This window comes from Ruditapes philippinarum, unplaced genomic scaffold (assembly GCF_026571515.1).
Source record: "Ruditapes philippinarum isolate M1 unplaced genomic scaffold, ASM2657151v2 ctg1440_1_1_1_1, whole genome shotgun sequence".
In the NCBI taxonomy this organism is placed as follows: domain Eukaryota; kingdom Metazoa; phylum Mollusca; class Bivalvia; order Venerida; family Veneridae; genus Ruditapes; species Ruditapes philippinarum.
Window position 1 is genome coordinate 45947 of NW_026860092.1, and position 13178 is coordinate 59124.

General features: G+C 31.6%; 1 protein-coding gene and 1 long non-coding RNA gene across 2 annotated transcripts in view; one reads left to right on the forward strand and one right to left on the reverse strand.

Annotated features, from left to right (window-relative positions):
• The window catches only part of LOC132758852 (uncharacterized), a 43225-nt gene that overhangs the window by 19374 nt on the left and 10673 nt on the right, over window positions 1-13178 (forward strand). The window lies entirely within an intron of this gene.
• LOC132758850 (uncharacterized) lies at window positions 7544-11677 on the reverse strand. Its single transcript, XM_060750551.1, has 2 exons — window positions 11334-11677; window positions 7544-8985 (listed from the first exon to the last, which is right to left on the reverse strand). The coding sequence occupies exons 1-2, from the start codon at window positions 11672-11674 to the stop codon at window positions 7674-7676; spliced, it is 1653 nt and encodes a 550-aa protein (XP_060606534.1). The 5' UTR covers window positions 11675-11677; the 3' UTR covers window positions 7544-7673.

Here is a 13178-nt window from a genome sequence, read left to right on the forward strand (position 1 = left end):
TGGCCGCCATATATTAAATTTTCAGAAAAATAGAGTATTCAGATGTAGTCATAACTAGAACTGTATGAAATAGCATCAATTCATTAAATTACACATCAATTTATATTAAAGCCTCGAATTCAGGTTTTGCAAATCCAAGATGACCGCCAAAATCCAAGATGGCCGCCATTTATTAAATTTTTCAGAATATTAAAGTTTAACAGCTGTAGTTATCACAGGTCAGTATGAAATAGCACCACTTTGATATATTACACATTTATATATATTCAAACCTCGGATCTAGGTTGTATAAATCCAAAATGGCTGCCAAAATCCAAGATGGCCACCATATTAAAATTTTCGGAATATTATAGTTTTCAGCTGTTGTCGTCGTTACAGAACAGTATGAAATAACAGCAACTTATAATTATTGTATAACATAACTACATATTTATTTATATTCAAGCCTTGGATCTAGGTTTTGCAAATCCAACATGGCTGCCAAAATCCAAGATGGCCACCATATAAAAAATTCAGATTATTTTAGTTTATCAGCTGTAATCATTTTCAAATTAGTATAAAATAGCACAAATACATTATATTACACGCTTTTTAAACATATCAGCATGAAAATAATCTATTAAAGATATCACCATGTGTGCCAAAGTTAAATATGTCTGTATAACCTAATATAATTATGAAACTGTTTTGAAACATCCGTTTCATATTTAAACATGCTCATAATTAAACTGTCTCAGATTAATTTTTTTAAAGCATTTTACGTGGTTTAAGAAAACAATAAAAGAAACAAAAGAATACTTAATATAAAAAATTGGGGTTAAACCATCTCATAATTTCATAACCTGCCCTTGAATAAGAATCTCTTTCCTAGTTTTAGATAATTTAAAGGGCAAATAACTTGCAATTGTACTAAGCTGAGCCTTACTCCAATGATTTAATGTGTAGCTGGCTTCCTTTTGAGACATTGTGAAAGTTAAGCAAATGGTATAGAACCTTTTGTTTATTCTTACCAACAGCTTTGCAATTTTCCCAAAAAAAAACTACGTAATAATAACTTCATAGGATTCAAGACCATGAAATTTGTATTTTGATAAGAATAAAAAGTAAAATGTAACCCAAAACTACTTGAACTATCTATAAATAAGTTCTAAGTCAAAAGTGACCAGTTCTTAAAAAAAGTCTGGATACTAGGCAAAGTAAATTGCTGAAAATATTAGAAATATTGATATTTCAACATTTTTACATCAGTTCGTTTTTATACTAACTCAATCAAGGTATTGTTTTTAAGTGCTATCAACTAATACTGATCAATATAAACAAGTGAAATTAGGTCAATTATTCATAATAAACACCTATTGTTCTAGTACTGAATGATGGTCCAGTTAATGTCAATTAAGTTTTTATGTTATTGTAATTCTAGTAGCTGCAAATAAAAACAAAAAAGAAAGCTGAACAAATGACAATTAAGCTATGATTATTTCCAACTAACAGTAAAAAAAACTCATGAATTAAGCTAAATATGGCATGATTTCACTAGTTCTTGTGTACAGTACTTTTATGACAGTTGTGAAAAGAGGTAAACACACAAAAATCATTCAATCTATGTTAACAACAACGGTATTTAGATTTATAATTAATTTGTTTAACTTTTCAACTGTTTTTGGAAAAAATACAAAAAATACAAAAAAAAACTGAGATTAAAAAGCAAACATCTGTAATATCAAGAAAGACATATGCATATGAAAGGCTTTATCTGGCATTTTAACTGCTATAAAATATAAAAGGAAGAAACAAACAAGAATATTTTAGAGCGTTGCCTCTGGAAAGCAGCCCCGAAATTCGCAGAAGTCTGACTGTTAGTAGTTCAATCTTAAAAATTGAATCTCATATCACAATTATCAAATATAGAGAGCTGTAAAGCCTAAACTTGATCCCATATTAAGTCATGAATGACTAATGTTAATAATACCAAACACCTAGTTTGATTACCGAAAAACCCAAGATATTTTTTTTGGTCAATATATTATTCTGATTTTCTAATTTATTCACAAGACTTTGCCAAAAAATGCCATAATAAGAGCCTGATTCCGTTATCTATGACACAAAATATGCTGCTCAAATTAATTATGAAAAAAGCATTCGCAGCTGCAGTAAGAGGGTTACAAGGATGCTGCAAATTACATTTATTAAAAAGAATTGACAGGAGAAGAAACTCATACGTCTTCCAGCACTTAATAGTATAATTCATACTGAACATTTGGTTCGAATAAGCTAAGGAATTGTGTGCACTTAAATATACAATACAATAGAGGATCAGTTCACCCTTTCCATGCATTAACATCTACAGAAGCTTGATGACCCATTTAAAGCCCTCATCCTATGGGCTCAGGAATTAACTTCTGCAGATCTATGTGGATGCACAAAAACATATATTAGAGTCATTCTTGTATAAATGGATATGACTGTTTCGGTGATTCTACGATATGTGGTTTTCCGCATAAAGAAGCTCGCTTATGTGTTATGTTTTGATAATAAGGTAACTTTGGACCATCGTTAAAATTAGCAGTTAACATGGTGTAAAAGTCATGCACATAAACAAGAGCTATCAGTAGGACATCATTGAGTGTTCGACTGTTCTCAATGCTTGATAGCTAAACCAGAACCTAGATAATGAAGAATTCTCTATATTTAAAAGGGCCATAATTCTGACAAAATCCATTATAGACAAAATCCATTATAGAGTTATTGGCCTTTAATTGTGACCTTCTATTATGCTCATATATAAGTGTATATGGTTTATACCTATTCCGTTATGTAATTTTTAACAAAACCAATTTGCATGCAAAACCTTAGCAAACACTGGAAAACTGACGTCTTTTGTGTATAATATCACTCCTTATTCTTCGAAATATCAAGCTAAAAAAATGTGCTTTCAATGGTTTTATCCATAAAAGGAAGTTTTTTCTTTGTGAATGCACACCTATGTGTGCATTTTTTGTGCAGGATGACCAGTTTATTAGTGTGTTATGTGTATGAACAGTGTTGATCATATAAATTATCCATATCATAGAAAGTTGTTCAAAAATCATTATTTAATGGCGGCCATCTTGGATTTGGGAGCCATATTGAATCTTCTACTAAATGTTACTAAAGCATTTTTCCAAGAAACTACTATTTTTGACCTACAATGTCAATTTATATCATTTTCATGCCGTAAATAATTTCATTTTGTCATGTCTCATGTACATTGTACATTTCGGCGGCCATCTTGGATTTTGGCGGCCATCTTGGATTTTTAAAAAGTGGATCCCAGGCTGAAATGAATTGAAATACCATTTTGTGCTACCAGGCCAAGTTTCATGCTTTTCACAGAGGGTGCACAATTATTTCACTAATTTCTTGGACTATATGGACGTTGGTCCAGGTGGTGTATATGAGCTCATTTGCCTCATAAACATCAAATTTTGGTACGTCCGTCCGTCTGTCCGTACGAGGTTAACCTAGAACGGCAAGTTGGATTTTTCTCAAGTTCTACCTGTACCAATGGCTTCTTAGTTTACACACTTACTAATCAATACAAAGTACATGATCTGGTCAAGTTACATAACTATGGCTTCCATATTTACCAAGTTATTGCCCTTTTCAGCACTTAGAAAATGAATAATGGTTAACCTAAAACGGCAAGTTGGAAATATCTTAAGTTCTATCTATACTAATGGCTTCATAATTTCCACACTTACTTATCAATACAAAGTACATGATATTGCCAAGTTATATAACTGTGTCATCCATATTTCCCAGTTATTTCCCTTTTTTCACTTTGAAAATAGGGCCTTGTCTAGTTAACCTATTCCGGCAAGTTGGATTTATGGTAAATTTCTCTTAATTGCTTAATTTATTTAATGATATCTTGCATATTTGGTAGGTGGATACCTTTAATAGTCCTCTAATTTTTGGGGAGTAAGTGGTCTTTAGGGTCATGTCAAGGTCACTGGTTTAGAAAATAAATTTAAACATTTTTGCACATACAGCCTTTATTTTTTGGTTGATGTCTTTCATGTTTAATACAAACATGCCAAGGGAGGTCTTCCTTCTTTAGGTATAGTAAGGGGTCATTTTGGTCAAGGTCAATGTCACAAATGTCAAGGTCACCAATGTTAAAAATAGATTTTTACATTTTTATAGGTGTATTAACCACATTCTATAGACAGATGTCATTTATTTTTATTAATTGATAGAAACACAAAATTTGATGGAGTTAGTGGTCAGTTGGGTCAAGGTCACCAGTGCTTAAAATAGATTTTTACACTTTTGCTCATACAGCCTTTATTTATTGACAGATATATTTCATATTTGATAGGAAGATAACTTGCATGGTATTCTTCCTTTTGATTGAGTTAGGGATCAGTGTGTCAATGATCACTAGTGCTAAAAATAGATTTTTACACTTTTGCCCATACAGCCTTTATTTATTGACAGATATATTTCATATTTGGTAGGAAGATAACTTGCATGTTATTCTTACTTTGGATGGAGTAAGGGTTCAGTTGGGCCAAGGTCCAAGTGCTAAAAATAGATTTTTACACTTTTGCCCATACAGCCTTTATTTATTGACAGATATATTTCATATTTGGTAGGAAGATAACTTGCATATTATTCTTACTTTAGATGGAGTTAAGGGTCAGTTGGGTCAAGGTCACAAGTGCTAAAAATAGATTTTAACATTTTTGCCCATACAGCCTTTATTTATTGACAGGTGTATTTCATATTTGGTAGGAAGATAACTTGCATGATATTCTATAGGTGTCAGTGGGTCAAGGTCAAGGGTGCCAAGTATAGATTTTTTACATTTATATATATTTGATAAAGTTGAATATTTATCACTTCAAATGTCATAGCAATGACTTTTTCACAATTACAAAATGCCAGGACTCTGTCAAGCTATATAACTTATGTTTACAATTTTTTGGCAATGTTTCTGTCCATAACTGAGTGAATGGGTAACATGTTTTGAAATATTGCTACTGACAAGAATCGGAGCCGGGGGCATTTGTGTTTAACAAACACGTTCTTGTTCTTCTTCAAATTAAGTTGCAAGAATTAATTTGCAATTGTCTCACTATACCTGGTTTTAGAATACCTTTTAAGTAGTGTGTTTTATACATTATTATATTTTTATATCATTACATTATCTTTCAACGGTTCTCTTTATGACATTATGCAATGTTATTTGCTTGAGCGCATACACGCTATAAAAACAGTTATTAAAAATACTACATAGATAGAACACAACAAATAGTTTGCAATAGTTTTAAGAGAATGGTAATTTCAAAATTAAATATAAAAATAAAAAATACAATTGCTAAATTAAGATTCAAACCTGCCAGTTCATGTCTACATTCCTCAAGTGAAACCCCCTTACTGACTATGCTAAGAGGGATATTTAATTACGAACTTTAAGCAGTTAGATATTTACATTCACATCGATTTACTAGTACATCGTAACGTTTATGGAATTTACCGCCTATAGGATCAAATGCAAGAGTGCCAGATCAATGTTGATGGACAATATGTATTATTTCAGTGTAGCAATTGGATAACAAGTTAGCCAATTTACATAAAAATGTAAACACTGGAAAGGTCCATTTAACAATAAATAAACTGTCCTTACCTATACAGTCGGCCTACTTGAGAAGTTATTTTTCTTTTATTCTTTAACTGTATAAGCAAGTGATGATATCTCCTAGTAATAACTAGTAAGAAAACAAACACCAAACCATTTATACGGTTATAATCTGCGAAATCTGATCCTTCTGTATCCAAAATACTCTTCGCATGTTTTTTGACAAAGTGCATTTACAAAATAACGATGATATCCTATGTCTGTCTATCATACTTGTTATGTTTTACTGATTAAAATTGTTAAATTAACCTTTGTTGCATGCTTTAATTGTTTGCATGTTCCAGTTTAACACATAATTATTCACATTGTAATTTCTTCAGATGAAAACGGATGTTTACTTTTTGACAATTCACCAAAAAGATATTTTATATGCGAAAAGCACTCCAGGGTGCAAAAGAACTAAATTTTGTGGGTGTCACTCTGGTGATGCCCTATCCTAGTGAACTTCGAAGAAAAAGAATGAATCGAGAAAACATTGGCGGCCATTTAATTTTATTTAGAAAATAGACCAAGTGACCAGATTTTATACTGTTTAAAAGTACTGTTACCTATGTAACAGTACAAATTTCTTATTCACGTAGTACACTTGCATTAACAGTAAGAATAGCTCCCAGAGGCCTATGGGAAATTATCATTACGAAAAAAGTGAGGGGTAATAAGACAGTTTACCAACATATCCCAAACATTTGTTTAATACAAAATTCATTAATGGAACCAGAGTTCTGCACTACAGAAAGCGAAAATAAAGGAAAAACGAATAAGAAGACTGATCTCTGTCGCCTATTCCCCACAGCTAAAGCAGAGTTCGCTTGTATTAAGAAATTAATGTATGCCTTTCAAACATTCAACAGAGACAAACAACCAAATGCTATCAGTCTATAGTTGATGATTTATGGGTGAAGCTGCAACGTTTATGCGTTAAATACCTCATAGAGTATTTGAGAAAGACATTTAAAGTGGATTAAACGCTGTCTTTGACGTGCGCCGCGATTGAAATAGTTGCCACGACAATTATTGCATATTTTTGTTGTTTGTTGATATTTTACTATAAAAAGTAAGAAAATGTTGCTTTTTTATGGGTTTATAACATATTGAAATATCAAATCCTTACCTTTTGTATTTAGCTTTTAAACAATCTTGTCACAAAATATTGGGACAACCCATGTTGTCACACTCTAAAAACATCTTGGTAACTTGTTCATAGTTGTATATAATATATAAAGTATGTTTGAGTATACAGCAATTCTGTAGTTACACATATAGTACTTACACATATATATTCATGTCACACTATTTTTCATGTTCTTCCTTTTGTTTTGTTGAAGATTCATCTTATGTTAAATAACAATTACCCTTCAATAAAAAAAAATTATTATATATAATAAATCTAACCAACTTGTACCTTGTTACTGTCCAATATAATCCCGTATTGGATCCAAAACAAATATTATTTTCATTATGGACGGTTGGGTACATGTGCACTTAACAATGCTGGCCTAGTTTCCAATTTCAATCTCTATCAAATTTAAGACTGGGAACCATGCTTGCATAAAGACGCTTGTTATTATATGTTAACAACAGCTGGGAAAGCGTCTTGTTTTTGTCCAAAAGACGAAATGTTAACAGATGAAGAAATTTCTGATTTTGTCCTCGGACAGAAAGCATAAAACACTGTGAGCAAGATTAAATCAGATGTTGGAATATTTATGTGATGGTTGACTGACACTCTGCTATCTGAATCGCACAACTCATTCTTGAAAAGTTTTTATTTCAGAGTGAGGAAGAGAAAGATATATAATGGAAAGGTAATTGGCTCCTTCAATATGACATTTCAAGCTGTGGACTCGTCCAAATATATTCCCGTATTGTACAGTAAAATGTATAATAACCTATAAATCATTGACATTGATGAAACTCTGTTTACCATTTATATTACAATAACCCTTGAATGATACCATGATTATAATTTATTCATTTACTTATTAACTGATCAGATATCGTACACTTCAATATTGTCTTCTCCTGCTCTGCTTATAAACATCTTAGACATTTGTGGATTACAACAAACTGACAGAATTCGGCTTTTCCAACTGTCAGCTTTTTTGACCTCTCCCATCAGTTCACCATCAGATGTAAACTGTAAAACATTCTTGTAGTAAGATACCAGCACACTACCTGCTTCAGTGAGATGACAATAACTAGCCCCCAGTAAGTGTTTACTTACAATCTGACCATTGTTGTCCAGTACTATCAGTCCTTTATCACCATCAGCAACATAAATCCTTGTAGTATCCTTACTGACAGCTAGACTGTATGAGTTAATAAACAGGTCATGTCCTGACTGGTCAGTACTGAACTGTTTAAGTTTCCAGCCGGACAATGTGTAGATATAGACTGATGTTCTTCCTGAAATATATAAATGATTGTTTGAATATGCGAGACCACCGTAGATAAAATCAGTTTTAATCTTCCTAGTTGTTTTTATTTGTCTGCCTACAGAAATGATATGAACTTCCTGCTGGCTGCATAATGTTACTGCTACTTGTGTTTCATTAATTTTACATATTTCCCATGGATCTTCAGGTAGATAAAAGCAATCTGTGATGGTATAATTGTGACTTTCTAATCGTTTAAGCTTCATGTTAGTGTTGTCAACTAGGATTATTGTACCATTTTCCATATAACAGGCACTGGTGATATGACAAGCTTGTTCATCAGATTTAACTTTGACACAGTATGATTGTTCCCCTGTAATCTGAAGTAAATTGCCAGCAGTTTTTGTTAGCATGGTTTTGTTTTGTTTCAGCTTTTGAAGGAGATTTCTGTCAGGTTGAAACTCTATGTCACTTACTGTAATCTTCACTTTGGTATCTTCTATAAGTTTATTGGCAACATTTTCAGCATCTTCTCCCATCTTCACATGAACAAACAATTCAGCTTGATTTGGGTTTGGAGATGCTAATTTATCATTAGCTGATGTTACCTTTGCTTTGTGTGTTTGTAACTGTTTGAGACCTTCTTCTATCTTGTCTTCAAGAAGTTTGAATTTATTTTCTATCTCATCTACAGAACATTTCTCCAGCTTGTCAAGTTGATCATTAATTTCTTGTCGGAATTTTCTGATATCATCCAGTAACTCAGCCTTTCTTTTCAGAAGGCTTTGTTTATCCTGTTGAAATTTGTTAGCTTGTACAGCAAGGGTCCTGGCTAATACTTTCAGCTTTGTTTGAATTTCTCTTGAAGCCACTTGATAAGATTTGTTTTGGATGAATTCTGGTATATAGAATATATCCTTACATGATCTGGAAAAAAGGGATTAAGTCTATTATAGTCACCTGAGAGGAAAGTCAAAGAACTCTGATTATCTTGTTAACCTTCTGGTTGCAGAGCCATAAATCTATCAGCCCTTACCTTGCAAAGTATTTTTTTATGGTTTAATATCATAAATATGATGCTCAAATTTAGATTTATCAATTTTGTAAGTTCAAAAAAGCATTATTTATAAAGATACTACCGAATTTAACATTTTAATATATGTAAATAAAGGGAGGTAATAACATATTAATTTTCTATAAACTCTAAGTCAAATTTTTCAATAAGAAATGAATGATTACATATATTATGTACAAATATTTGCAGTACATATTTAACATATTCTTCGATGTTTTATAAGCATAATTATATACATACGAGGGGTTATCCAAAAATTTGTGGACTTTCTTTGCTGCTTAAATATATTTGAGATATAATTAATTTGAAATTATTACACTGCTTAGAAGAATTGATAACAAATAAACACATAAAAATTCATGTGAGTAGCTCCATACATTACAACAATATTTAATTTTACAAAAAAACATGTCGACGACAGCAGAACACTCCAAAAAATTATTCACGTCAACATCATAAAAATAACGTACAATGTTATGCAGTCAATGACGGTTACTAGTTCTCAAAGTAATGTCCATCACTAAATTTTTTTATGCCACTTTAACACTAATGATTGTGAAATTTTCTTTTCTCTGTTCATCTGCTGATTTTTATCAAATGTTTTTGTAGGTGTCATTTCCAAATAACAACAAAAATTTATGATCGTGCGATTTTCTAATTACCGCGTGTCTGTCATATTCCCGTTGTAAGTAAGTAAGTAAGTAAGTAAGTAAAGTCTTTATTTAATGAGGCTACACATTTGGTTTCGCAATCTTCCATGTGGGCCTCAAAAACATAAATATACATAAAATATACATAATTTACATCATGGTTATACAGTGAAGTTTTCAAAATACATATACACATGAAAACACAAAATATAATAATATATTACTTTATGAAACAATAAATAATTAAAAACACAATACATATTCAAAATACATGTACAATGCATGAACATACATTACTTTACACTAAATCTATGTAAGATCAAGGTACTTGAGAGAGATTCCAACTGATACAGGATGCTTGAAATTTTCCAACCGTTTCAGATTTACGTATGGAGAGAGGGATATTATTCCATAGTTTGGGGCCTGAGAAAGTCAGAGATTTTCTAAAAATTTCTTTTTTTGGTTTAGGTATAAATAAATCTGAATTTTTTGCTGACCTGAGGTTATGTTCATGTTTTTGGTGAATAAATTGAAATTTGTTTTTCATGTTCTTTGGAAATGAAGCATTGTTTAATGATTTATACATAATGACAGCTTTTTTGTATCTTATTCTTTCATCAAATTTTATCCAATTTAATTCATTAAATAATTCAGTAGATGGGGCATCATAACTTTTGTCAAGTGTAAACAATAAAGGCGTCTGGTGTTTCTAGCGATATCAACAAAAATAAACGGAAATGACGTCCATTATTTTAAAAAATTACTTAAATGACATCATAGAAGAAACATGCGATATTTAGCGGGTTTTCTACGCTAATTTTTTCATTTTTTAGCAAGAAATATACGATGACTTACTGCGCTTTTCTACCATGCGCCGGGTGCCATGTATGTGCTTATTTAAAAGCAATATAAAATCATTATTTATTGACACAATTAATTGTTCCTTTCAAAATTTGTTGATGATATTCTACAATGTATGCTGATAAATTTTCATTACAATACACATTGACGTTCAAGAGATATTAAAAAGTCCACGAATTTTTGGATAACCCGTCGTTTATATAATTTCACTTAAGCGTGGTATACAATCTCAATTGCAACATACAGGATCTTTAAATATTAAATTATGCTTCCTCTCAGCTAGGAAATAATGATTAATTTTCAATTTAGAGTATCAATCAGTGCTTTATCAGTTTTAATGTAATCAATATTTACTGGCAACTGGTTGCATAAGTCAGGGGTTTTTTTTGTCAATTCCTTCTGTACTGAATTTTCTATAAAGGCAAGGAGGAAAAAACAATGCAGACAATTTCTTTAAACTTTTTTTGGTGAAAAGCAATTATTACTGATAATTATTAATGGAAATATATAAGGAGACATCATCCTACATGTACTTGTTGGGTTACCACACTTTCGAGTAAAGGAAAAATTAGATAATGAAAAAATTCACTTTCAGGGGCAAATAGAATGAGGGCTCTTAGTGCTAAAGGGACATAAACACTTTTTATAGTTATTAAAAAAAGTTAAATGATGATTATGCTAAAAGTTACCTGTGATCAATCGTCATACATGTAGTACAGCCAACATTATCATGATTCTGACAGTACATATCAATGTGTTTATGACTGTGTCTGTCACATCTCTCTGCTGGTGCCCTTGACAGACCTTGACTGATTCCTGACTTAATTTGAGATTTATCCAACACCTTGTGACTAGCTAATACAGGCACTTGACTGTGAACTTTTACACAATTTATACAGAAATAATCATGACAGTCTACACAGAATTTTTCACCTTCAGATTTTTTACCTCGATTTTCACACATTGAACAAAGTACATCATATATTTCATCAGAAAGAATATCCGTATCTATTTCTCCACCTGTAGCCATTTTGTTGAACCAGTGTTTACTTAGTTGATCTTTACAACGCCTAAAGATAGATAAAAATTGTCCTTTCTTATCACAGTGATTTTAAACAAAGATTTTTTTATTCCTACTATCACTTTAAACTGTCTCTTAATTAATACTGCTTTTTGACAATAGATCTTTTTTCTCCTCTTCTTTTATGAATTACAATCACCTTGAAAAGTTAATTTTTAAGGATTTAGTCACGGTCATAAATGTAGTAATGAAAATTCTCTTATCTTTCACTATATATACATTAAATAAACATTTTAAAATATTGAATGTTAAACATCTTATCTTGATAAATCGTGAAACCATAAGGTTTACATTTGTCAATATGTACTGTTTGTTTAGCTCACCAGAACCGAAGGTTCAGGGTGAGCTATAAGTATTAAAGGGGGATACTCCTGCGTCAGTCGTCATGCATCATGCGTCAACAATGGTCTTCTTCTCTGAAATTGATGGGGAGATTTACCTCAAATTTGGTCTGTAGTTACCTTGTGACAGTCACACTTAAATTTGCTCATGCTATTTCAATTGGCCCCTTTTACGGGTCAACAGAGCTAAAAATAGAAAACCTTTATACATCTTTCATTTCTTCAAATTATAGTTTAAAGATATTCTATGCTCAAATTTAATATAAGAAAATATTGACAATGGATACACAGTCTCTTTATAAATATAAAATAAATGTGTTTTGACTTCACACAAAGTAGATATGTTATGTTTTAAATTCTTCACACTATAGGTGGTCATAGTATGAGTATATAGTGTCATTAAAAAAAAACTGGCTGTTTTTTATGCCCCCGGGCGGCTGTTTTTTATGCCCCCGGGCATAAGGTAATTGAACCATCCGCCCGTCCGTCCATCCTCCGTCTGTCCGTACGAGGTTAACCTAGAACGGCAAGTTGGATTTTTCTTAAGTTCTACCTGTACCAATAGCTTCAAAGTTTACACACTTACTAATCAATACAAAGTACATGATCTGGGCAAGTTACATAACTCTGGCTTTCATGTTTACCAAGTTATTGCCCTTTTCAGCACTTAGAAAATGAATAATGGTTAACCTAAAACAGCAAGTTGGAAACATCTTAAGTTGTATCTATACTAATGGCTTTATAATTTCCACACATACTTATCAATACAAAGTACATGATATTGCCAAGTTATATAACTGTGTCATCCATATTTCCCAGTTATTTCCCTTTTTTCACTTTGAAAATAGGGCCTTGTCTAGTTAACCTATTCCGGCAACTTCGATTTATCTTAAATTTCTCCTAATTGCTTAATTTCTTTAATGATATCTTTCATATTTAGTAGGTGGATACCTTTGATGGTCCTCTAATTTTTTGTGGAGTAAGCGGTCTCTAGGGTCAAAGTCAAGGTCACTGGTTTAAAAAATAAATATAAACATTTTTGCTCATACAGCCTTTATTTTTTAGTTGATGTCTTAGTTTAATACAAACATGCCAAGGGAGGTCCTTCTTCT